Source organism: Paroedura picta, chromosome 18 (genome assembly GCF_049243985.1).
Source record: "Paroedura picta isolate Pp20150507F chromosome 18, Ppicta_v3.0, whole genome shotgun sequence".
In the NCBI taxonomy this organism is placed as follows: domain Eukaryota; kingdom Metazoa; phylum Chordata; class Lepidosauria; order Squamata; family Gekkonidae; genus Paroedura; species Paroedura picta.
In genome coordinates this window covers 4,509,172-4,536,272 of record NC_135386.1, presented here as the reverse complement: position 1 = coordinate 4,536,272, position 27,101 = coordinate 4,509,172, and the positions used below count along the sequence as shown (strand labels likewise).

The 27,101-nt window shown below is 48.6% G+C and overlaps 2 protein-coding genes across 3 annotated transcripts in view; both read right to left on the bottom strand.

The window, feature by feature from the left end:
* Nucleotides 1–4,306, bottom strand: part of HCN4 (hyperpolarization activated cyclic nucleotide gated potassium channel 4) — an 85,911-nt gene extending 81,605 nt beyond the window's left edge. The window contains exons 1-2 of the mRNA XM_077317739.1: nt 4,111–4,306; nt 3,287–3,358 (exon numbers count right to left, since the gene is read on the bottom strand). The gene's annotated coding sequence lies outside the window, so the exon portion shown is untranslated. The remainder of the gene's footprint in view (nt 1–3,286; nt 3,359–4,110) is intronic.
* Nucleotides 4,307–9,723: 5,417 nt separating this feature from the next.
* Nucleotides 9,724–27,101, bottom strand: part of NPTN (neuroplastin) — a 38,461-nt gene continuing 21,083 nt past the window's right edge. For both annotated transcript variants that reach the window (XM_077318386.1, XM_077318387.1), the window contains 6 exons: nt 26,300–26,394; nt 22,573–22,706; nt 21,486–21,759; nt 13,338–13,359; nt 11,757–11,830; nt 9,724–10,880 (listed from right to left, as the gene is read on the bottom strand). In XM_077318386.1, the coding sequence (XP_077174501.1) occupies nt 11,770–11,830; nt 13,338–13,359; nt 21,486–21,759; nt 22,573–22,706; nt 26,300–26,394 (586 nt within the window). In that variant the 3' untranslated portion in view covers nt 9,724–10,880; nt 11,757–11,769. The remainder of the gene's footprint in view (nt 10,881–11,756; nt 11,831–13,337; nt 13,360–21,485; nt 21,760–22,572; nt 22,707–26,299; nt 26,395–27,101) is intronic.

Sequence of the window (27,101 nt, the reverse complement as noted above, 5' to 3'; positions counted from 1 at the left end):
TACCCTCGAGGTCTTCTGAACCTGGAGATGTGACACCACCACCTAGTGGACATGACTGGCTATGACCCTGGCTCCGAAGCTGGGGATTTTGGAAACATCTGCAGAAAGCTTCCCACCCTGAGCCCGGAGTTGAATCAAAGAGCAGCGGCAAAGAAGGATGTCAGATGCTTTCATGCTGCCCCCCGTTGATGTACTTTCCACAGAAGGATTCCGTGGCAGGTTGCATGAGAAGTAAAACAAAAACTCTAGTGGTATTTTCAAGACTAACAACATTTGTTTCTAGATTCAAGTGTTGGTCTGTAGCAACCCAACACAGTTTGAGTTCAGGGGCACCTTTTAGACCTGGCTTTCTCAACGAGAGTTTCATGAGACCCTGGGTTTTTTTTGACAGCCCTGGAAGGGTTTCCCAAATGGGTGGGAGTTAATTAATTTTTCTATTGTTTTAAAATGTGTTAAATGTTTATCTTTAGTCATGTTGACCTGCCCCCCTCCCAAAATGGCCAGATATGTGCCTGGAGAGGGTGGGAAGGCCCCTGGGTGGGCATTTACACAGATTGCTTCCCAACTATATTCTGTACGATTGCACCTCTTCTGGGGTTTCTGGAAGCCTGAAGAATGTTTCAGGGGGTTCTCAAGGGTAACAAAGTTGTTAAAAAGCTGTTTTAGACCAACAAAGCTTCTATATGCATGTGCAACTCTTATTCCTCCCTCCCTCCCTCCCTTTCCTTAGCCCTGAGTCCTATTCTCCTTCCTTCCTTCCTTCCTTCCTTCCTTCCTTCCTTCCTTCCTTCCTTCCTTCCTTCCTTCCTTCCTTCCTTCCTTCCTTCCTTCCTTCCTTCCTTCGTTCCTAAACAGTGAAATAGAATAGAACCAACCAGAAGTCTAAGACACAAAACGGAACAGCAAAGCATTAATTGTTGACATGACACATTAAATGAGGAAAGTTACACAAAAGGGCCCCAAACAAGAGCAAGCTATGCACAGTAATACAGACTAGCATATGGGAGATCCGGGTTCAAATTCCCGCTTGGCTGTGGAAGTTTTCTGGGTGAACGCGGGCCAGATATCAGCCTCACCTACTTCACAGGGCTGTTGTGAGGATAAGACAACGGAAAGGAGCACAGTTTGGATCCCCATTGGGAAGAAAGATGGGGGATAAAGAAAGCAAATAATCAACTGCTCCTCTAACTCAGGGGTAGTCAACCTGTGGTCCTCCAGATGTCCATGGACTACAATTCCCATGAGAATTGTAGTTCATGAACATCTGGAGGACCACAGGTTGACTACCCCTGCTCTAACTGACATCTATTGTCTTATGAAACTCATAACCTTATTTTTTCGGCGGGGAGAAGGTAGAGGAGCTTGCAGGAGATGGAAGATACAAAACAACCATGCAATCTAATTAGCAAAGCACAGAGAGTTGCTATTAAAGATGTCAAAACAAGAACGGATATCCTACGGGCAAAGCAAAGAGTCTATCCGGGGGCACGGTACCAAACCGATATTATATGAAAACAAATCAGGGTAGTCATGTCGCCTCCTGCCCGCTCTTGTTTCTCTGTCCTCGGAATTATTTCTTATTATCAGCACGATGTTGCCGTTAATACACGAGCCCGTGTGGCAGCCACAAATGAGCAGAGGAACCCTGCTTCTGTAGAGACAGAAAGCTGCTTTGGCTTTATTGGTGTCATAAACGCATAACGCCAACAGGCACAAACAACAGACTTTAAAGCATATCCTCACAAGCCATTCCTTCTTAACAGCATCCTTGATGATCAGATGCCCATCAACCCGGGCAGCGCCCTGGGGGGAAGGACAGGCTACATGTTCAAAACAAACAAATAAATAAATGGAGCCAATCACAAAGTCATGGGGGTGCACACGGAGGACATGCAAGGAAAATATTGCACTGCACGTTTTAAACGTACATCCCATTTCCCCCAGCCGTGCAGGTTTTTTATGCTGGACACTACGAGGTGTAATATACAGTAGATCACTAGAGGGCGACAAGCACATGTGGAAAGGGAACATACAAGCAAGGAAAATAAGAATATGGAAAATCCATGCGTGTGTGTACTGGTCTGCTCATACCCCTAGCAGTTCCAAATATTTGTATTTATTTATTTAATTTCTATAACTGCTCTTCTCAGCATAGCCGGTTCAGGGTCATTTACAACATTAAAAACTATACAAAGTTTACAATATCCCTTATGATAACAACAAACAAACCCCTTGTTGGGAGAAGTTAAGCAGCATTAGTACTTGGGTGGGAAGGCAAGGTCATCAAATCGTTCAAAGTTTGAGTCCAGCGACGCCTTTAAAACCAACAAACTTTTAATTAAGGTATAAACATTTGTTTGCAGGCACACTTCATCAGACACAAAGCGCATGCATGCGAACCTTTATACCTCGAATAAAACTTTGTGGGTCTTAAAGGGATTGCTGGTCTCAAACTTTGTTATCCTGCTTCGGACCAACACGGTGACCCACCTGAATCTATCAAGTGGTTCAGAATATCAGAATATACAAGGAAATTGCCCAGAACCACAGAAGGATTTTACAGAGAGCTGTGGCTCAGTGGTAAAGCACCTGCTTGGCATATGGAAGGTCCCTGGTTCAGTCCCTGGCATTTCCAGTTATACAGACCAGGCAGTAGGTGATGTGACACCCTAAAGAGCCCCTGCCAATCTGAGCAGACAATACTGACCTTGATGAACTGTTGGCCTGTTCATTATAAGGCAGCTTCACGTGTTCAGGTGAAATCAGGTGAAAATCAAGTGACAGGTAAAATTCATTGTAAGTAAATTCCAATCTCCCTTGGATAGGCCAGGCTAGCATCTTGTCAGATCTTGGCTGCTAAGCTGGGTCGGTCCTGGTTAGTAGTTGGACAACAGACTACCAAGGAGTACCAGAGTCATATTCAGAGACAGGCAATGACAAACAGAGTGTCTCTTGCCTTGAAAATCCTATGGGGTCTTCATAAACTGGCTATTGCTTGATGGCATTTTTTTAAGTGCCAGTCTGGGGCAAAAATCCTCCTGATTTCACATAGATGTGACTGGTCCGAAGCTGGCAATGACAGACCAAGAAAAAGACCTTTGAGTTGTCTCAGACAGCTCAACCTTCCCAGTTAAATATTGGACGGACTGAATTAAGTGGATCAGATGAGTGACATTTGAAGGGCCATCCTTTGGGGAAGGCATCCGTTTCTGCGCCTCATGTTTCACTAGAGCCTTTCTACACAAACTACTCTGTGGAAAGCAAAACGAATTGGCAAGACACATACCTTTTCTTCAGTTGCTGTTTGACCTTAGCTCACTCCTGAGTCCTCCGGATGAAAACAGTAGCCGGCAACAGCCTGAAAGCAGAGTGTATCTTGCTGAGAAACAGTGGCTGCAAAACTGCTACAAAGCTGCCATAAAATATTCTGTTACAACCAGAGAGAATTTATGATAATAACATGGGGGTTTGTACCCAGCTGTTATAATTCTAGGGGATCTCCAGCCACTGCCTGGAGGTGAAGAAGAGTAGGTTTTTATACCCAGCTTTTCACTACCCAAAGGAGTCTCAAAGCAGTTTACTCTTCCTCTCCCCACGACACATACCCTGTGAGGAAGGTGATGCTCTGACAGAACTGTGACAGGCCCAAGGTCACCCAGCTGGCTGCACGTGGAGAAGTAGGGAATCAAACCTGGCTCTCCATATTACAAGCCATTGATTTTAACCCCTACGCCAAGCTGGTTCTAAGATAAATATGTGTGTGCATATGGATAGACAGGTAACAAAAGGAATGTAGAGAGAGATAATTGTTTATGTGTAAAGAATAAAAATATTACTGTTTCTTGCAAGGTTCGATAACTTGTGCCAAAAATAAATATTGATGAATCTCCTGTGTTTTTATTCAAGAAGCTCAAGGTATATGATTCTTACCCCCTGGGTGCCTTCATCACAACAACCTTGTAAGGTATGTTAAGCTAAAAGAAAATGCTTGTCCCCAGGGATTGATATGGGATTGTTATGGCTGAATGGGGGAACTCTGAACTCTCTAGTTCAACACAAACCACTAATTCCAGCCTGCCTGGAAAGTTTTTTGTTTGTTCGTTCACATACCTTATTTAGCGTGGAAAAATTCCTGGAGATTTCGAGATGGATGGTAGGGAAGGACCTCCGCAGGATATACTGTCACAAAGTCCAGTCTCTAAATCAGCCATTTTCTCTCGAGTTCAGTTGGAATTCTGGGAAGTCTCCAGATTCCGGCTGGAGGCTGGCAACCCTAACCTTAAATCATTTTGTTCTGATTCTTTGTAATCCTAAAAGTGGGTTCCTGGCTGAACAAAGAATCTGCCCCACCCTCTTCCATTGTTATTCCTGGTTAGGTTTTGATCGCTGTTTCAGTTCCATGTTCACAGGTGTGTCTTTAAAATGTCCCTTTCCTCGGCTAATTGGATGTTGTCTGTTGAAAGAATGCCATGTGAGTTTTTACTTGGCGCTGTTTAAATTAACACAGTTCATGAACTCTGGCTTCATGCTGGATGCTTTCAAGTGTATACAGTTCACCTGTCAGGCACATGCTAATTAGGAAATTTCTGGGGCGGGGGGGGGGGGGGGGGGGGGGAGAGAGAGAAAACCTCCTCTTGGTGAAATGAAATGGGTTGACGACGGTGCTCCGATGTCATTTTAATGGCTTCATGCTGTTTAAGCAATGCCCAGGCAATGTGAAAAAGCATTTAAACAAATCCACACCAGCTGGACCTGTCTGATTGGTTTGAGGCTGGAGAAAGCCAGTCATTTGAGCCTCTATCCCTGGGGTAGTCAAACTGCGGCCCTCCAGATGTCCATGGACTACAATTCCCAGGAGCCCCTGCCAGCAAATGCTGGCAGGGGCTCCTGGGAATTGTAGTCCATGGACATCTGGAGGGCCACAGTTTGACTACCCCTGCTCTATCCTTTTCGTAGGCAAGATTCTTGTGACAATATGAGGTACAGTCTAATGTTTCTCAGGGGTCACATGTCCTTTTTAAATGTACAGTTCTATTGGAGTCCCCTTTTGATTTCCCATCCATTCCACTAGCATGCTGTTCTTTGGGAAACTGGGGAATGCGAGTCCAAACACTTGGATGCACTTTTTCACGCAGCCTGTATCTCACATACAGAACGCACAATCCTCAAGATGTGGAGGTAGCCACCAGGGAGCTATACCAAGAAACTACATACATCCGGGGAGAATAGACTAATCCAGGGTTAGCAATTTCGGACTGGGAAATCCTTGGAGGTTTCTGGGTAGTAACTGCGGAAGGAGGAATTTGGAGAGGGATTTTTCCCTAGAAGCAACAGAATACCATTGGGTTTGTCCTCTAGAGCTGCCACTTTCTCCAGGGGAACTGATCTCTGTAGTTGGGATTAAATTGATGAATGGAACCTCCATGTTTTAGGGCAGTATACCTCAGATTCATAGGTGGCGGCAGCAGGGGAAACGGCTTTGTCCTTGTTGGCTTCCTAAGGGCATCTGGAAAAGATCTACAGCCTGATTCACTCCTTTTCGTCCCCGCATGTGACTCACTCAATATAGTTCGACACTTCTGGAAAAGTTGCATCTGAACTGCACGTTCTAGTTAGTTCTGTCTTATAAATCAGGATTCAAACTAGCGTTAAGTGAGAGAACAGACCAAACCTTAATTTTGGGAAACTTTAGACACTGGGAAGGGAATTTGAAAGTCACTTACTTATTTGGGGCATAGGGCATTAACAAATTGTGGCCTGTGTGTTATTTAATTGTTGAACTACTGATCAGGGGCGCACCTTGCAGGGCATTTGTTGCTCAATCTAAACTGGAATTTACTGTAAGCAATAGGAAAAATCCTTCTGCCCCCCTCCCAACTTTTTCTTCTAGCAAGGAAGTGGGAGGAAGTGAAGGGAAAATGAAAATAAAGAGATCAGCAGACTGCCAGGAAAAGAAAATGAAGGCAGGAAGGCTGGATAAATGACCAAGTAATAAAAACTCAGGGAGGGAGCAAGAAAAAATGGAAGGGGCCTGAGGAGAAAAGAGTCAAGAGACACTCTCCCTTCAAATTATTAAGTTAAGGGGTGAGATTATTTCTCTTCCCTAATATTTGGGTACTAGAGGGCTGCCAGCCTCCAGGTGGGGCCTGCAGATCTCCCTGAATGACAACTTTCCGATTGATGGTTCCCCTGAAGAAAATGGCAGCTTTGACAGATGAGCTCTGTGGCAATTATATCTTGCTGAGGCCCAGGTCCTCCCTCACGCCATCCCCAAAATTTTCAGAAATTCCCCCGCTTGACTCTTCCCACTGTCATTCTGCTTGGTGGCCAGAGAGTCCCTCAAAAGCCTGTCACAACTTCTGCTCCTCGGGAGCGTGAGGTAACTTTGGCGTCTCTTTTCAAAATGGCCGCTCCCGAGCTAAGTCACTGCTGTTTCCTCTCAAAAAGCTCTGGTTTATTTTTGACAATGCTGCTGAGAATCAGGAGCAGAGCCCAAACTGGACTGTCTTCATCTGTAGCTAACCGGGTTTTAGTTCGGTTTGTGCCTAATTCTACCCAGGGTTGGCCAGAGGGAACCTTCCGGAATGTCCCCTCAGGAAGAGCCTGGCCTGAATAGAACCTTCCAGAAGTTGGGAGGGGGGGCAGTTGCCAACCTCCAGGCGGGAATCCCAAAGAATCCAGAACAGGGGCTGGATAGAGCACAATAAACATGACCAGTAAAATCAATGAAACAAAGATGATTCTTGTCATTTTTTTTCTTTTTTTTCTCTAATTGATTTGCAGCCTTCACCAAAGTGCCGTCCGGTAACAACCGCTTCCAAAATATTTCCCTCCGTGGCCAAGGTATCCCGAGAGGACTAAAAGACCCTGGAGTCAATTGCAAACAAAGGTGGCATCGCAAGAAATACCTGCAAAACACGAGTTGTGGTGGTGGCCACAGGTGTACACAGTTTTTTTTTAGGGGGGGATTGGATAGAGGCACAGGCTATGAACCACAAAATATAAAGAGGACATTCTGTTTTGGGCAGGATGCTCTGTCTTCTTGGTGCTTGGGGGGGCAGGATTGGGGGGATTCTGGAGGTCTGGCCCCACTGGTGGACCCCCTAATGGCCCCTGGGTTTTGACCACTGTGTGCCTCAGAGTTTTGGACTGGGTGGGCCATTGGCCTCATCCAACATGGCTTCTCCTATGTTCTTGCCAGTTTGCAGTGGTTAAGAGCAGCGGCCTCCAACCCAGTGAGCCGTGTTTGTTTCCCTACGCTTCCACATGCAGCCAGCTGGGTGACCTTGGGCTAGTCACAGCCCTGATAGCGCTGTTCTGACCGAGCAGTTTGGTCAGAGCTCTCTCAGCCTCACCTAACTCCCAGGGTGCCTGTTGTGGGGAGAGGAAGGGAAGACAATTGTAAGCCGCTTTGAGACTCCTTCGGGTAGGGAAAAGCGGCATATAAGAACCAACTCTTCTTCTTCTTCTCCTTAACCTCCAGGTAGTGGCTGGCGATCTTCCGGAATTATAACAGATTTCCAGATGACAGAGATGTGTATCCCTGGAGCAAATGGCTTTTTAGAGGCTGGACTGTAGGGAATTAAACCCTACTGAGCTCCCACTCTTCAAAATCACTACAAAAACAAGCCTTGGGGTAGATAGTCATTAAAGTGTCATATGCCCTGTCCCAGCCTACCCTAACACACAGATTGGAACATGAACCAACGGTTCTTAATGTTGAGGGCAAATGTATGTAGGGAGGGATTTGGGATTTTATGCAGCCCCTTTCCCCATTCTCTGCTTCTTATGGAGCCTCAATTTGCCTGTGGGCTGTGCAGGAAAACAAGGGAAACAACACTGAACGTTCTCAAATGACACAAACATTCTGAAGATGATTTTTTAGAAGGTGGGAAAGATGATGAGTCTGGTTGCGTTTACAGTCTGACAGCAGAGATGATGCAGGAAGGAAAGTCAGGGGCACAACGGCACTGTTCCACAGCATATTGAGCATAATTTATACAGGAGTTCAGTATTGAAATGGCAGCATATAACAGGTCAGCTTTTCAGGGGAAGAGTTTTGTATTAAGCGCCTATTTCCAGTTTGTGGAAGAGTTCCCAACTGCCTTCCAATGAGAGTGGCCGAATTTTCACCGAAAGACGAGAGCTGCGGAGCTGTTGACTCTGTTGGCCAAGGAAATTCAATACTGGGCAGAGAATTGAGTTGAATTACCGGAGCGTGCAGCCAGCCGGACATCTGTCACCCCCGGGGGCGAGCTCGGTACGGGAGACGGAAATCCAATGAGGCCATCTCAAAACCTCCATCTTGCTATTTGTATCTTTTCATTTAGAGATCTGGATTTATTTATTTATGAAGAGAAGCAATGATTTATCCACATTATTATTAGCCTAATGGTAACTTTTCAAGTGTAATTCACTTTGGCTTTGAAAACGGAGCTGCACAAGACGGTTTTCTTCTCCATTCTTCTGTTATAACAAGTGGACATGTACACAAGACTGAAACGCAAGCCAGCTCTCTCTGTACGTGTTTTGCTGCTGTACCAAGAAGAACATCCCATGCTTAAGTCTATATTACAGGATGACCCATCCACACACACCAAAAACCACTTATAGCTCCCTACAGTCCCCAAATGAACTGGTGGGGCAAGGCCCACAATTCAACAGCCAGCCCAACAACCTTTAGATCAGGGGTTCCCAATATTTTGTGCCTGTAGGCATATTTAGAATGGTGGTAGAAGCAACCACAAAATGGCCGCCACAGTAGGAGGAGCCAATCAAGAATGGCTGCTACAGGAGACTCTGAAAGCGGGCTATGGGGCAGCCACCAATGGACCCACTGGATAGTTTCTGGGCACTGAGTTGAGCAAATGTGGATTGACAAGGTTCAATTAAACCCTTTTCAAGGTTTAAACTCTCATTAAAAAAGAACACAAAAAACGGTTGTACTGCAGTTCTGCTTCTTCCCTCCCTGTTTTGTGTCCTGTTGCTGATTTCCCAGTTTATCAACCAAAAGGATGACCCCTAAAGAAACATGGGAGATAATCATTGGGATTATGTGCTTTAGGAAAGATTTAGGAGATCCAATCACATTGTCCTTGAAACGAAACAAATTATTATTAGTTTTTTAAAAGCAGGACTGCTTCTCTTATTGTTCATGTCCCTAGAACAGCAGATCCGTTTTCTCTTCCCGGAGATAAATAGCATCGATTGAAACCGTTTCACTGTACAGCCAAAATCACTCATCATATGATATCTGTTCATTTGTGATCATTTTTTGATAGTTCTGGTGCTGGGCTAAGGTGTGGTGTCAGCTCCCCAAAACAGGGATCACAGAAATGGCTCAGAGAACTGTTTCTGGCATCGATCTTCCACCGCAAGGCTTGTCAGCCCAGTGAAAAAGTCAAAAGGCAATCCTGAGAACCAGCTTGAAATCACTTACGATGGCTTAGATCATTGGAAATATCCTATTTACTGGAGAGTTGAGACAACTCCCTTTCGAAAAACGTTATAAACATTAAAAAAAGAGTTGTTACTCTGTGCATGGATGGAATGCATGACTATAGGAGCACATCCACCTCAGTTCCCATGTCGGCTCTTTTATTTGTTTGCATCTGAGGGGCTTTTCCGTAGATGAGGAAGCAACTGGAAAAAAAATGCTAAAAAGGTTACAAGATTATACACGGGAAAGAGCCTGCGAATGACACAAAGCCGAGAAACGGTCACTTGTTTTTTTCCTCAGTGTTTTATTTTTAAAAACAGGTGAATCCACTTTTTTTTTTTTAAATACATCATTGCACTTCAACGGGAACACACGCCACAAGTTCATGCATCTACAGGTACGCACGGTTATCGGAAACCCTGTTATGTCTGTGATCCTACAATCAATCCTTAAATCAATGTCAATAATTACAGTGTCAAAACGGAAACAAACCAATTGCATAGAATATCACCATGCTGTTTACATCATCATCATCATCATCATTTTAAACAAACAAAAAACCCAAGACTAAAAAAGAAAAAGAAGTAAATTATAAAATTCTGCCTGAATCGAATGTACAAGAATGTGAACACAATCAGTGCAAAAGTATTTGAGAAATTTACATGATTCGACAACAAAAATAACCCTTAAAAAGCAATCATAATATTTATAAACTAAAAGTGTCCCCCCCACACCCCTTTCTGTAGTTCATCGCCACCTACTGTAGTATTCTAGGCCATGTAACCTTTGACTAAGCGACGTGCCAGTCTTTTTACATAAGGTTTAAGCCCTTAGCATAAATTCAACTCGTAGTACTCTTCTTTGGAGTCTTGACCATAATTCTCTACTCTTTCAGACACGCACCATATAAAAGGAATGAATTCAGCAGCTTATAAATCAAACAGTTTGGTTCCCCGCCCTCCCCAAATATAAATATATATATATATAATATATGTATGTATACTGTATAGTTTAGGTTTTGCTGTACTTTACAAAAGTAACCACTAGATGGCAGCAGTGCATCCCAGAGCTTTGCTAAATTTAAACACCTATGTGAAGTAAAAAAAAAAAAAAAAAATCCTGCATGCAAATCTTAATACTTAATATAAAGGGGGAGGGGGAGGTGGGGAAAGCGACACCCACAGCACAACGAAGCCCCAAATAGTTTACACCCTCTGTGACTGAAGCGTTATTGGACGTATCGGCTGGGTCGGTCGTCCTTGCAGGGGGGGGGGGAGGCTAAAATAAGGCATGCTTTTTTGGACAGTCATTGATTGCTCGCTTGAAAGAAAAAACAGCAGATAGAACTGGACTTTGGAAAAAAGAAAGTCAAACAAACCAAGCGATCCAACTAGTCGGTTTAGCAGGTGATATTGCCGGCAGTCTTTCGAAACTTAAAGCTCTGCGGGTGGGGAAACAACAACAACGACAAAAAAAAATACAGAGTCAAAATTGAGAACCGTCTGCGATCGCAGGCGCTTTTGGAATGGTATTACACATTGTGTCCCACAAGGCACAGAATGACACATCGACAGCCCAGCTCTGTCCCCCCCGACCCCGCTCTCCGACCCTGCTAAGCCTGCCGCCTCCTTCCAGCAACTGGCTTTGTTAGCAAAGGCTGTTTTTGCAGCTCAGAAAAACTCCGCTGAAGATAGCTAGGAAAGCTGGAGGACGAAGGTGAGATTGCTAAGTATTTTTAGGAAGAGGTAGGGCTTTTGCCCAGCAAAGCTTCTGGTTTGTTGGCGATCTAAACAGCTGTGCCGTTTTTGGCAGCTAATGCCCTGCCACCACTGCACAAAGATCTACGCTGGGTGAGTGAAAGGAAGCCGTGGGAGCCATTTTGCGGCTGGCGCCACCTCCTGCAGCAGCCATTTTACCGCTGCGCCCACTGTGCCGTCTCAGAACTCCAAACCGGTATTTGGGTTACAGAATTTTTATGAGTGCCAAATCAGCGTGCCAATTAACCACAGCGTCAAAGTTGTGTTATGGCAAGTTTTGCAAATGCACTCCCTCTCTTCAACTGATCTTCGCTGATCTCATTCTGAGTGTTAACGTCGTTTGGTTCTATTATTAAAGACTGCTGCTCCTTGACTAGCATTTTCCCATCCCTCCCAACTTCTAAAGTATATTATCAGCCAGTCGCAGACTGACTTTGGCGTGCCTCGGCAAATTCAGCAGCCTAAATCTGCACAGGGACGGGCAGTGCTCCCCTCTAGTAAAAAGGAATCTTCCTGAAAGCCTCAGTGGATAAAGATTACCGAGTTTCAGACAGACTTACATAAGCGTTACTTTTAATTCGTGTTTCTCTGACGTAGATTTTTGTCTTTGTGGTTGTTTGTGGAGTTGGTTTTCCTTTAGAAGAAAAGAGACACCGGGAGTTAGAAGCCAAACACGATGAGTCGCCGCGGGTAAGATTTATGCACAAATAAAGCCACTCCTTGGAATACAAAGGCCTCTGCCGTTGAATGGAGTATTTATTATTATTATTATTATTATTATTATTATTATTATTATTATTATTAGATTTATAGCCCACCACTCCCTTGCGGCTCGTGGCGGGTAACAATATCGCAATTCCCCATTAAAACCCCATAAAACAATAATAACATTGCCAATATTGCCGGCATGGCAAGAATGGCAGCTCAACTCCCCCCCCCTCCCTCCCACTACTAGCGGGTGGAGAGGAGGTCCTGATGATGTTTTGCTTCGGGTCCAGAACCCGAGTCCCCGGGGGAGGCATAGATCTATTATCGGCCCCGGCCTCAACCATAAACCTGGCGGAAGAGCTCCGTCTTGCAGGCCCTGCGGAATGTTGAAAGATCCCGCAGGGCCCGCAGCTCTCCCGGGAGCTCATTCCACCAGGTCGGGGCCAGGACCGAAAAGGCCCTGGCCCTGGTCGAGGCCAGGCGTGCTTCCCTAGGGCCGGGAACGACCAACAGGTTTTCACCCGCAGAGCGCAAGGCCCTGTGATAAAGGTTCGGAATTATTCCTCATGCCTTCAGGCTTCAGGCTTTGTGTGGAGGGCTGGCTCTGCCTCCCAGGGTGGCCATTTTGGAGTCCCCCCCCCCCCACACACTGTGTCAAAATCCCAAAGGGGCCCAAAGGCTCAAGATAGCTGGGGACCCCTATACTAATAAGTCCTCCCTGCTTCAGGGGTGTTCAGACCGTGGCCACCAGCTTGGTGTCGTAGTTAGGAGTGCAGACTTCTGATCCAGCGAGCCGGGTTTGATTCCCCGCTCCCCCACATGCAGCCAGCTGGGTGACTTTGGGCTCATCTCAGCCCTGATACAGCTGTTCTAACTGAGAAGGAGTATCTCTCAGCCTCCCCTTCCTCACAGGGTGTCTGTTGTGGGGAGAGGAAGGGAAGGCGATTGGAAGCCATTTTGAGACTCCTGCTGGTAGAGAAAAGCAGAGTACAAGACCCAACTCGTCTTCAGATGTCCATTCTGGCAGAGGCTGATGGGAATTGTGGTCCATGGACATCCAGAGAGCCACAGTTTGGTCATTGCAATGAGCTGGTTGCAGAACGTGCAAATCGGGGGGCAGGGATGGCTCCACTCCGCACGTCCTTCCTTTTCTGCTTTCCAACAAGCCTAGCCTTAGCTGCTCATGCTGCATTCAACAGCGGCTTTAGCGCCTGTGTCCACCAAGCTCCACCAGGGCCCTTCTGCAAGCCGAGCAGATGCTCTCCCACTGGGCTACAGTCCCTCTCCAACACAGGCAGTCCTCTCCATGCGCCAGGCGGGATCTAGAGCAAGCCCCAGACCCCTCAGCAGTGGAAAGAAATTGCACGGGAGGCGAGGATTCGACAGCCACTGCCTCAAGCACCAGGAAGAAAGAGCCCTGACCGAATACTCACATTGGCCCAGCTGGTTCATCGTCTGTGGCGGGCGTCCCGTCGCGGTCCGGGGAAAGGGGGAGAGAAGGAAAAGACAGACTCTAGTTAGGTTCGGCGTGGAGGAGACGTCTCTAGCTGGCCGGCGGAAGCAACGACACAAGTCTCTATCTATAGCATTAAAAGGCCATTCCGTTTGGTATTGCGAAAAGAAAAGGGTCGAGGAGTTACGTTTTTTGTTTGTTTGTTTGTTTGCTCTCGATTGGAATTTTTGATGGCGCGAGTCTGCCGCTCGAATGGGTCCCAGTTAACGCTATGAATGCTTGTCGTGGGAAAAAAAAACAACAAGACTGCAACTACAGCGGACAGGCTGCCCCCAACGTGGTCGCGGTCGGCCCCCAAGTCCCAGCGCTTCACTCTTACGAAAGAGAGAGATGAAAAAGACAAACCAAACAACTCAGTTGTAAAATCCTGCTGTTTTGCTTTCTGGGGTCAAAACAGGCTCTTTACGCTCCCTACCCCCCCTAAGACTCTCACGGAGCGAAACATGGATATCAACGTAAAGATCGTGCACCGTTCTCTTCTAGGCACTTTCGCACACTTTTTAAAAAGGCCTGATGACTTTAAAGTACATTGGGATTAACGTTCGACAAAGGCTTTGGTTGCAGCTAACATCGGAGATTCTATCAGTAACTCCCATGAGGAGGAGAGGGGAGAGACTTTAAGAAGCTTTTGGCTAAAACAGTACGAAGGCACTACTACCAAAAGATTTCTCCTGGCTCTGTGGGGAAATCCATTTAAAAATAAATTTTCGGCAAGTGGGAGACAAACCTGACAGGAGCTATTCACATAAGGGCTTCTTTACAAGTTAGCACGAGGGATTTGCGGCCAGAGGGTGCAGCGACGGCCAAAGAGAGAAGCAGATTTTAAAAAGAAAGATTCACGGAGGATATGTTTATCAGTGGCTGCTAGCCCAAGTGACTGAATTCCAAAGCCAGGAGGCAACGTCAGGGAAGGGCCTCGGCCTCTATGCCCTGTGGTTGGCCGTCCAGAGGGTGGGCCGCTGTGTGAGGCAGGATGCTGGATTAGATGGACTACTGTCTGATCCAGCAGGGCTCTTCTGAGGAAGGCCTTGGCCTCTATGCCCCGTGTTGGCGGCCCTCCAGAGGAGGTAGGAAGTTGGTAGGCGGCCGTCCAGAGGGTGGGCCGCTGTGTGAGGTAGGAAGTTGGCTAGATGGACTCCTGGTCTCATCCAGCAGGGCTCTTCTGATGTCCATATGTTTTGCATATTTTTTAAACTGCTGCAGTACATTACACAGGAGGGAAAGGGGACTGCCCAGAGTCGCAGCGAGGAGTTTGCAGAACGGGTTCCTGCCGTTATCGGATGCGTTTCCCCCACGGCTCAACTTGTCCGTTCCGCTCAGATCTTTTGGGTTTACATTTTCCTTAATGATATCCAAAAAGAAGAAAAAGCACTCAGCAGGATTCCACAAGGCGGCTCGAGGCACACAAAGCAGGTATGGAAAACTACGGTCTTCAGTCACAGTGTAGGCAACCGCATGAGAGCACACACCAGGAATAATGTCTTAACGGCGACATTACTCCGTCTGTACCTTCCAGGCAACGGAGAGGCAAAAGCTACTGGCCAGCACAGTTAACCAGAAGAGAGTTAACCAAAGGAAAAAAAAGGAAAACAAAACAAACAGAAAAGTTCAAAAAGAAAACAGAGCTGACCACAAAACCAACAGCTTTACGGCCAGAAAAAAAAAAAACACAAAACAAAACAAAACAAAAAAACAATATAACACACTAGCGACACACCGGTGTCCGCGGAAATCTTTTAGTTACTAGCGGCAAAAACTAATCGGAACAGTTAGAGAACCAGGACTGTTAAAAAGGAAGACGATGTGCTTGTTTGTACAATGGAGAGAGAGAGAGAGATACGAAGACACACCAGGTACTGGAAACATGGAAGCATTTTACGGAAAAACTAAGCCCCCCCCCGCCCCCGCCCCCGCAGTTCCCTCTTTCCCATCACGGGAAGGCAGACTCTGCTTATGCACGCTATGTTCTCGAAAGCCGTCCGCTTAGAAGCCCAAAAAGCTTGGCACGTTCTTAAAAGTTCCTCTCCAAGTTAGCCGTGTTAGTAATGTCAGAGTTTTACAAAAAATAACAACAACACCCAAAACCAAAAAATAAACACGCACATACAGGACATTCTGCTGAAAAGACTTGGCTAGCGGTCAACGGCGTCCTACGGGCTAGAGCAGGGGTAGTCAAGCTGCGGCCCTCCAGATGTCAATGGACTACAATTCCTATGAGCCCCTGCCAGCGTTCGCTGGCAGGGGCTCATGGGAATTGTAGTCCACGGACTTCTGGAGGGCCGCAGCTTGACTACCCCTGGGCTAGAGGCTCCTTGGCAAACCGGGCAGGAGGAAGGCAAACCGGGCAGAATGGACAAGACCGGTTTGCTATGCTGGGGAGAGATTGCTTCCTTCCCCAGAGACTCCCCGGGCGTAATTCTTTGGAAGTGGACGACCCTCGCAAGCACGTGACAGGCTATGCTCATAACTTCTTCCTCTGCTGTGTGTTTTTTTTAAAATATGTCAGGAGAAGGAAACTTATACAAGTGGAACTAAGTCTCTCTGCTTCATCTGCTGATGGGAGTGGCGGAGTCCGTTTGACCACCTTTAAGAACCTGCCTCCCTTTCCGCTACAGCAGGGGTGGCCAAACCGTGGCTCTCCGGATGTCCACGGACTACAATTCCCATGAGCACCCTGCCAGCCAGCACTGGGAACTGTAGTCCATGGACATCTGGAGAACCACTAATGGCCACAGCGTGCAGATTGCTCTTAATGTTCCAGCTGGTTTTGCCCGGGACATTCGGATCTTTATGATATATGAGGAGGAGCATGTGGACGAATAGTTCGCTAATTTTAAAAAAAGGGTTCTGGTTTTACGGGGGAAGACAAGCAGGGTACCTTGACTGCCTTATGCGCAGGAGATGCACCCAGGTCTGCCTGCAGCTCATAGGTTTGCTGCCTCTTCCCTGACACAACCAGCAAGAGTGAGACTATCACTGAAAATTACTAGGCTGTGGGTGAAATTGCTCAGCTGTCACCAAAGCACAAAGGAAGTCAATACCGGTATGGTATAACATGTGACAGACAGAAAGGCATTTAAAAAGAAAAATCCTAAAAAGTAGGCTCGGAGAGGGACGTAACTACAGAAACAAGGTACGGAAAATTAGAAAACGAAGATTAAAAAAAAAGAAAAAAAGAAAAAAAGGAAGGAACAGCAAACTTAAAACTCCAAATTAGTTGTGAAACGTGAATGAAGGGGGTGGGGGGGGGGGAATACCCAACAAAAAAAAGTTAACGTTATGAAACTTGTGCATTGTTATCAGACTGAAGCGGAGATCAAAAAACAAACTCCAAAAACATGCAGAACTGCTCACTTACCACCGTTTTTTTTAAAGGAATGATGCGGTTGAAAAGGGGGAAAGAAAGAAGTCATAGTAACTGACAGATTAACAATACAACTCAAAAAACAGCATGATGTAGTCATAGCTCTGGTTTTGCTGGGAGTGGTGCTGGGGGGGGGGCTGCCCTGAGATATACGCTGCTGCCATTCACGTGCCACTGCATTCCATCTGGACAGGGGCATTTTGGGGGGAAGGGGGTGGATCCAGAGCCACACTGGCCTCACTCGATTCCAGACTGCCACCCTAAAGACTCCACAGCAATGCTTGTCTCCGTCCCGGGAACTGGACTTCCCCACCTGCACAGGTGAGCAAAGGACACACCTTGCCTTCTCAAAAAGCAATTGGGCAGATTCGAGTGTGAGGTTGCCCGGTCGCGCTTAGGGATTGTCCAAGGTGCCCCTTGGCCCAGTCAGCTGCCTGCTTCTAAGTCCTGTGTTTTGCACAAGCACTGACGGACGAGCGCCTTGCCCCCAGTCTGCAAGGCCATCCAGAGAAAGACCGACCCAAATGGCGCTTCGAAGGATTGCATGTGCCTTTCAGACACACATAATTTGGAACACTCAAGACCGATTTTACAGGGCTGGAGGGTTTCTTTAGGGCAGGGCAGTTGAGGCCCCTCTTGGAAGTTTTCCTTAAAATCTGATAAACGGGAGGGGGGAACGATTAACTGGTTATCAGAAAAAGATAATCTTTTCTCTTATCCCAAGCCCTGCCTTTTGTGTACTCTTCCCCAGTGCAAAGGGCGAATCGGGACGGATTCACGGTGGACTGTGTGATGCAATCTGGGAGGCGGCCGAAGAGCCATGCTCAGGCCTAGACCCCTCTAGGAAGGGTGCACATACCGAGATTGGCCAAGGCTGATGCATCGAGCGCAAGGGGCCTGTGCCTCCCTGCGCCAGGGAGGTTAAAAATGTGGCTAAATGTTTACGGGAATTAAAAGAACAAAATCAAGAAAACGGAGGAGCGCATGAATGCTTTCTTCCCGTTGTTCGGTGTAACTCGACTCCAAGAAGAAAGCGAGGAGACAAATACTGGGTAGGAAGTCGGGAGATGGGACGAAACTGCGGCACAGCTGCCAGAAGAATGCAAACGTGACGTTTATATCCCGCAGGAGTTAACAAAAATGATCAGAATGACGTTCTGGCCTAAATGGCTGTAAATCGGGCGTCCCGTTTGTTTGCAATCAAAATGATGCGTTCCGCCACAACAGAAAAACCAAAAGGCACGCGGAAAAGGATTCGGAAGTAGAAACTGCCCGTCTGCGGCATTCTGGCGGGAGAAATGCAGCTTCGGAGTTTTTACTTGCTACTTACCCTCGCCCACGACGCACTTTTTTTTTTTTTAGAAAACAAAAAGTATACTTTCAATCAAGTTTGTTTAATCCAAGGGAAGGCATCTCTTTCATTACAACCGGCTGCTTGGCACAGACAGACCGCCACGACCCAGTGGCTGTTCTCACACTCTTGGGAAACAACCAGCTCTAACCGTAAGCCAAAAACGCCATGCCCTTGGCCCTCAACAGCATCCAGATGACATCATCAGAGTCAGCGGAGACCCCCAAAAGCCCCCGTCCCCCGCCCCGATCATGCACGCAGAGAAGGAAAAACAACAGCCTGAGAGAAAGGTGCCCGCGGGCAACCAGCTCTGCAAAAGTGGCCCGTCCGTTCATCTCCAGCTCTACAGCCTCCAACGGCATCGGAAAGATACAGCGATCGGAAGTCACGTCGGGAGGGCGGCCGCGTTGCGCGGAGGGCAGCTGGCGACTTCCGTCACTCGGACACACTGACCTTTCTGGGGTGCAAATGCCCTTGGGGGGACGGACGCAGAGATGAGCGCCGACTGCCTTTCGGGAGAAGCAAAAAGCCCACAGCTCTTTTTGGAGGTTCATGCAGGTAAGCAGCACGGGCGCGGCGGCTGCTCGGCGTCACTGAGTCTTTCGGCCCCTTCCCACCCCTCCCCAGCCAGCCCTCCCACCATCACTACAGCCTGCAGGAGCTGGACTACTCCCAGGACCCAGAAAGGTTTTCTTGCTAGCCAGGTGAAACTGCTTTGCTAGCCAGGTGAGACTGCTTTGCTCTAAGACACAAAATAAAAGGCTGAAACCGAAATGCGTCAATGTTCACGGACTGCGTTCAGGGTAGAGGAAGGATGATGTGGCACCTAACTTAAGCAGAGATCTAAACACATTGGGGGGAAAAACCACACTAGAGATGGGTGTGAGCAGGAGGGAATTCAGTAAGTTGAGGATTTCTGCATCAGAGTAACAAAATGAGAAGTGTACATGCTGGAGGAGTGACACTTCTGAATTGTAGTGTGTGTGAATAAGATCTTGGGATATGGGAGTCTTGGGGGGATCAGCAGAGGCCCAAGGCCTAAATCGCAACCAGCTGGGTGACCTTGGGCCAGTCACAGTTCTCCCAGAGGTGTTCTCACAGAACCGTTTCTCTCAGAGCTCTCTCAGCCCCACTGACCTCACAGGGTGTCTGTTGTGGGAAGAGGAAGAGAAAGCAGCTCGAAAGCTGCTTTGGGACTCCGTTGGGTGGTGAAAAGCAGGGTATTAAAAAAACCAGCTCTTCTTCTTCTTCCTCCACAGCAGAACACGGACTCGAACCTGGGTCTCAACGCTGGAAAGCTTTCCCTACACCACACGATGAAGACATAGTACTGGGGAAGTTGATCTCATAAAGCCGAAGTGGAAAACCAGGCGGCGTAGCCTGAGACCCAGCTCCCTTCTAAGGAAAGGGAGAGATTGCAAATGGAGTTTCGTTCGGCATGAATCCTAGAATCGCACAATAATACTGGAAGGGACCCCGTGGGTCATCTAGTCCAACCCCCTGCGCTATGCAGGACACTGCGGCATTTCACCAGACCCCGTAGGAAGCGCCAGTTCCCCCGTGCCGATGAGACGCTGCTGTCTTGCAACAGAGTTTTCCTCCCAGGCCTGTCCACTGCTGCCCTGTCTCCCCCCTGGGTTCTTCAGAACCCCACTAAAACCAAGAACGCCGCACAACGCTGCACGCACTTTGCTCCCGGCACATGCACCTTTTCCATCCAATACGCACCGAAAAGGAAAAGGAACCCAGCTCGCAGCGCCGTTTGCAAACGCCCGCAGCCTCGTCAAAGAGGGGACGGCGCACCATGCACAGTTCTCTCATGCCGGACCGCAAGCCGCAGCCAGCCAGTCGAACCAGTTGGGCTGACGGCCTGCTCGGGCCTTTCTCAGAGGCGGGGTAAAGAAGAGCTTGACGCTCATCAAGCCCTTCTGGGAGAAGCAGCCCTCAGCAGAGGGAGTGAAGAGAGGAAGGCGGTCTTTTCCCACTGCAGCTGAGCGGAAAGGACTCGTGTGGAAAGAACCTCCACATTTCCCCCTCCCCTCCAAGTTAGTACGCAAACACACACGCGAGCAGTGCTACTCGGGGGCCATCCTGCCGTGTTAGTCCCACACAGGCGCATACACACTCATGCCGAGAAATACTGCCATCAGCTGCGCTTTGAAAGAAGCGGAGCAAGCCCTGCCAGCTAGACTCCAAAGCATTTTGGGGCCTCGGACTTGAAATTTTTCCGGGGCTGGTTTCCTCCCACTCCAGAGCAGGAGCTCTGCTTTGATGACTGTTCTCATGAGTTCAAGAGACTGGCATTACGAATTCAAGAGACTGGCTTTACGAATTCAAGAGACTGGCTATACGAATTCAAGGGACTGGCTTTACAATGTCACGAGACTGGCTTTGGGCACTTGGCAGGAGAGGGGAGAAAGAGAAGGAGAAACACTTGGCCAGCTGCATTTTATCGGAAACCACCACCTTGTGAGCCCCCCACCTCGTACACATCAGGTACCTTAATCTCAAAAGGGGATTACCTCTGGCCAAGTTTGCTGGCTGAAAAAAGGATTGCAGGATGGGATCCGTTACGAAGCCAGAGCTCTGAGCAACGGCTGATGCCAGACCAGTGTTCTTGGCCTTGCCGTGACCGTTAATTAGGCCGCCCCATAAACTATCAATTAAAAACATATTGCCTGTAGGGGTGTCCAAACTGTGGCCTCCCAGATATCCGTTGACTACAACTCCCATGAGGCCCTGCCATCAAGGCTAATTGGCAGGGGCTCATAGTAAATATAGTCCATGGACATCTGGATAGCCACAGTTTGGCTACCGCTGGATCTGTGAAAGACGCCTTCATGTGGGAGCCAATGCTTTCTGTTTTCACACGAGATTTGCTAACCAGCCTGCCCCAGCTGGTTCTGTTCTCTCACTCTCTCAGTGTCTCCCACTTTTTCTTAGGCTATTGTTTAAAAAGTCCTCCTCCTGCTGCCTGCACTTGGGTGCGTGGCTCCGCCTCCCATCACCGCCATTTTGTGGCTGCCCCCACACCACCCTGCGTCAGAATCCCAAAGGGTCAGAAAGAACGGAGACTCCCTGATCTGAAGATAAGAACGCTCTGTGGGCATTCTCCTTCCTCCTGGTTTCTCAGAGGCAAACGCAATCCGAGAGCCTTTTGACTGTGAGGCAGCCGGAGCTGTTTAAAAAGAAAGAACGCCAAGAGGAGACCTATCCCGCAGCTTTTGAACAACCCTGGGGGACTTCTCCATTGCGGATTTAAAGGAGTCTAGCTTTCTGAAAGGCAGCCAGTCCTGAAACTGGGCAGTGGGTTTGGGGGTGGGGTAAAAGAGGGACCGATTCCCCGCCCTTACCGTCGGGGACTTCATCCGGCCGCTTCCTCTTCTCGTAAACCACAATGATGACCACGAGGATGATGATCTCGGCCAGGATCCCCAGGAAAGGCCACAGAGGGGCCAGGTGGCTGCGGACGCGCAGGATGGTGATTTTCGCCGTGCTGCCGATCTGGTTGGTGGCGTTGCACACGTACTCGCCCGGGTCCATGTCGATCTGGAGGTCTTTGATGTGCAGTTCCGTGTAGTTCTCTTTGCTGACGACGATGAAGCGGCCGGTGTCGTTTCTGAGGTCCTGGGAAGCACACAAGACAGAAAGAGAAAAAAGAGAGAGAGAGAGAGAGAGAAAGAAGGAAAGGAAAATAAAGGAAAGAAGGGAATAAAGGGAGGGAGGGAGGGAGGAAAAATAAAGGAAAGAAGAGAATAAAGGAAAGAAAGGAGGGAGGGAGGAAAAATAAAGGAAAGAAGGGAATAAAGGAAAGAAGGGAGGGAGAACAAGGTGTGAAGACCAACAAGATTCTTAGCAAGCACTCGGCCTTGTTTGACTACATATCTTATTTTATTTTAAAAACCAGCCTGATGCTTCTACATTTGACCAGGGAAGAACAGCTCACGCATGGGGACGGCCTGGGCTAGCCAGATCCCTGTAGCCAAGCAGAGTCAGCCCTGGTTGGCATTCGGGAGGGAGAACCCCAAGGAAGCCTGGGGTCGCTACGAGGAAGAAATCAAACGGCACACCGCTTCTGAACGTCCCTCCCTTTGAAACCCCCACAGGGGAACCCAAGTCGCCCCCCGGTTCGGCAGAGCTCTCCCGCCAGCACCGCGGACCGTACAAGGCACAACGTGAGATTTTTACAACGACAAGCTGTTGTCCACCCGCCATCAGAGGCACTCTGATTGGTCACAGACTCTGTGGCTTAGTTCCTGAGGCTCAGGGACGGGACGAGGCCCAGACAGCGAAAGAGATGGCTGGAGAAGACTTACAGGGAGTCTCTGCTGTCCGGAATGGGCAAGCCCTAGCTAGGCAGGCAACACTGCCCAATAAAGGAGGCTTTACCTCCCCGCGGAAACGCCAGCCAGCAGAACGGCCATCTGATGTGATACTCACTGTAGAGACCCCTTCGATTATCTTACGCCACACCCACTCTGGGTACGGGAAGCCCACTGACTTGCAGTACATCATCGCGTCCTGACCTTCGTTCTTGTTCTCGCTCCGCTTGTGGCCGGTGATGTCGGGAGAAGCTGGTGAAAGCAAGGGGAGGGGGGGAGGGATGGGGGGGGAGAGAGAGAGAGAGTGTTTCAATAAGCAGCTGGCATCCTAGGAGCCTTGGAAGAGTTTTGAGTAGGTCAAGCTGGCAAGAGCTGTGGGCCAAGGCCCTTCGCCCGTTTCAGGACTGTTCCCTTTGAGGCTGCCCCGGAGCTATTTGGCGACTCGACGGCTTTGCGCGTTCTGCAGGTGTACTGTAAGACAGGGATAGTCAACCTGTGGTCCTCCTATGGATCGCAATTCCCATGAGCCCCTGCCAGCATTTGGCCTGATCTGGAAGGCCCCTTTGCCCATCTGGAAGGCCCACCCTGCCGTGCTGCTGGCTCCCAGGTAAGAAGTCCTTGTTGCCACTCTGTTGGCAGTTCTGAGTTCCACTGCAATGGAAAGCTTGGGAGATTACCGGAGGTCAAAGGACAGTTCAGGACGAACCTCCTCACGGCAGGGGGCCCCTTCCAACTCTCCGATTCTAACCAGCTTCTGAGACCTGAAAAGATGGGGCTGGACAGGGCCAGGACAAAAAAAACTGACCCGCCCCAGATTAGTTAGTGGGCAAAGTAGATTTCAGCAACTGGGATATCCCCCGAGGCACGAAGGCGTCTTTGCATCCGTTTGCTTGGCCAGCTGCTATTACCATCTGGATTTGGCTAATTTATTAAGGTTCTGGCAGCCAAAGAGCCTTTCATTAGGGATTTTGCCTGCTAAAGAGGGACCAAACCACAGAATATCCCTAAAAGGATGTTTCCCCCGGCTCACCGCTCTCCCCTGCTCAGCATCAAGAAGGCCCAGCTGCATTCCATCTCTAATTACAGATCTGGCAGCGCTTTGGCTGGCAAATTCCCTCTTGAGGACGGATCAAGCCATACAATATCCCCGGAAGAATAATTCCCCCTTCCTGGTATAATGGATTGCCACAGAGGGACCTTGTGGCCCCGGCGGGCTCTCCCTGCGATCCCAGAAACTAATTAATTTGAACGCCGAGGAGTTTGGATGCCGGCAGCACGTGAAAGATACTTATGCCTCTGCTCAAGAGCTCTGCAGTTTGAAGGAGAAGGCTCTTTTCTTTAACGGCACGTGAAATCTCGGACTAAAATGGGACTATCGTGCTCCGGGCTCCGTTACAGGAAAACACAACATGGCTACGGAAAGCGGAAGGCAGCAGGAAAAGCGGAAGGCCCGATGGGAAATGGACAGACTCCCTTAAGGAAGATACAGAACACTTTGCAAGACTGCAAGCGATGAGACAGTTTTGGGGACATTTGGCGGCCCTTAACATACGGAAGTTTGAGGTGAGCAATAGAGCTACTCCCAGCTGCTTTGTTCCCCACTCATCACTAGAGAGCCAGCGTGGTGACCCTGGGCTAATCACAGTCCTGTTAAGACTTCACACCGAGTCCGTGTAAACTTGAAGTCTTGGTGGTTAACTGGGTCTCTCTCCTTGGGTGGAAAAGTTGGAACAGGTCGCAGCAGACGCTCTGGACCGAGCACCAATGTCAAAGGCAGCCTGCTCTCTTAGGTGTGTTCACACAAGGCAAGATCCTAGTTGACGACGCTCAAAATCAATGGCTATTGTCCAGCCTGCAGTGCCACAGGCCGGTTTCGGGGGAAGAGGGAGTAGGAGAGAGGCAGGACGGCAATGCCGAAGCTGACATTGCCGGGATTAGGGGAGGGTGACTAAATTGCAGTCATTAGGAAGAGGAGACGGGCGTTCATCGGCTTAAGCGGGCGGTCTCTCGCCGTGCGTGCGTCTCCCCCGTCCCCATCTGTCAAACAGGGAGCTTTTCACTGCCGTGTGTTAGCAGAGGGCCTGGGGAAGAAATGGCTCAGTTGTGCCCGATAGTTTTTGGGGGGGAAAGGAAGAGGAAAATAACAACTGATTTCTAGAGGTTTCTGCTAGATCTGGATATTGGTGGCGAACAGATTAGGCCAAGCAGCACACAACCAAATCAGGTGTGCTCCGCTGTATCAGGGCCCCACTGTATCAGCATCTCACAGCTTTCCTACTTCAAAGGCAAACTACACGTTATGCTTACAGGTGAGCAGCAATCCCAGGAGAACCGGCAGCAAGGAAAAGCACGATTCGATGCTTCTCCGTCCCCCTAAAGCTCTCCGCTCTAATCCCCCCCCCCAAAAAAAACGTTTATCTCCCTAGGAAAAAGCGGCGTTACGTTTTGCCCGGCATGCGTAATATCAAGTCAGGTCCTGGCAGTTCAATTGATTTTACGCTACCGGGGCAGGCCGTTGACAGCTCGCTTGCTCCTCCCCACGGGCAGGGAAGCCGCTGCGGACTGTTAAACCTACAGAGCGGACGACGCAACAAGCCGCGGTTCGTGCCTAATACGATATGGCTTAAGGATTTTCTTCCACCCGTCCGGCGCAAAGCCACGGAGATGAAAGGGAGGTTCGATAAGCAGAGGAGAAGCCGCTTCCGTTCACACGGGGTTTAGCGTTCCCTTAAGCTTCCGAGTGAACAAGCCACCAAATACGGCCAATTCATTGGTAGGCTGCATTCGGAGTGCTGGGTCTTAAGACTGTCAAGCCATCCAGGGCCTGATGTCTGGACCACCTGCTTCCAGATCAACCTGGCCGGACGCTGTTCTTCATCAAAGGCTCCCTCGACATCCAAAGTAGTATAGAACAGGGGTAAGTCAACCTGTGGTCCTCCAGATGTTCATGGACTACAATTCCCATGAGCCCCAGCCAGAAAAAGCTGGCAGGGGCTCATGGGAATTGTAGTCTATGGACATCTGGAGGGCCACAGGTTGACTACCCCTGGTATAGAAGATGGTCTCTACGGGTACCATGCCTTGACGGGGGGTGGCCAACTGTGGCTCTCCAGATGTACCGCTGGCAGACGCTCGTGGGAATTGAAGTCCACGCACATCTGGAGAGCCACAGTTTGGTCACCCCTGCTCTAGCCAAAGCACGACAGAACAGATGAATTTTCAGTGCTAATTTGAGAACTGCGATTTCTTGTTTTCACACAGGTAACGGCCTTGTTTGCCTGGCTTAGCTTATCATGTTGCCATTTTACATTCTATTTTTTTGTTTCTTCGCTTTATTTATAATTTATAAAACCGCCTTTCTTCCCCGTTTACGGGACCCCCCCTAAGCCGCTTACAACTTGACAGCAAACAAGGAGACGCAGGCGTAGCTGCTACGGGTGGTGAGAGGCTTTGCTTTGAGCGAACACGGCTGGGTAGGCCATGTAGGAGGGTGTCACACCCCAGCAGAGGGACACCACTCTAGCCATGCTGTCTTAAGTGACAGCAATTTAAATGCAAACAATTATTATTATTATTATTATTATTATTATTATTATTATTATTATTATTATTAGATTTATTCCCCGCCACTCCCTTGCGGCTCGTGGTGGGTTACAACATCTTAAAACCCCATTAAAAGTCCATTAAAACAATAATTACAGTTTTGACAATGAAGCCGTGCAAGCTCCCTTGATAAAGGTATGAAGGACGCTGCACACCGCCCCAGCAGGGAAATGCTGCAATGCAACAGAGAAAGGTGTCCTTAGCGGTAAAAACACGGAAAGGGGTAGGGGGGAGGCTAGTACCTCTCACTTCTATCGTTGCATTTGCTACGGGAGAGCTAGCAAAGGTGAACACGCACACATATTCCCCTGAATCCTCTGCCCTGGGCTTCGGGATTCTGAAAGAGACAAGAAATAGATTAAAATAGCCAGCAGGTAACAGGCCACGACCGGGAACTGACAACACGCCAACCGCATTTGCAACTTGTCCATCATCTCTGGTCCATTTTTTTAATGAAAGGAAAACACAGCAACAGAGCTGGAAGGGACCCCAAGGGTCATCTAGTCCAACCCTCCCCCTCCCAACCCAGTGCAGGAAATTCACATCTGCCTTCTCCCTCATCCCCCCGGTTACCCCTGCTCTATGCCCGGGGAAAGAATGGGCTTAAGATACAGTCCTCCCCTTTAAACGACATGGTTTCCTTCTTGCTATTTTTCACATGGCCAATTTTTAAAGAAACCTGGTATAACGTTCTACAAGATTAGTGCTTGATTTGGATCGGGTGGAGGAGGCGTGGCCAAGGTGTGGCTCTCCACATGTCCGTGGACTCCAATTCCCATGAGCCTCTGCCAGCAATGAGGAGAGCCTGCTAACACCACACATAGACCTCCAACAGGAAACATAAAATGCAATTAAAAAAAAAAACAATGGAGTCCATCATTCAAGCTGAAAGTGCTTGAAGCGGCTTTTCTGCTCTGTTACCCAACCACAGTCGCCTAAAGGAGAACAGATCCTTTCTAAAGCAAACAGAGAGGAACAGACCGATCCACTGGCAATATGATAACGAAAAATGCCCTATTTTTGTGGTTTTCCTTGTTTCTTTAT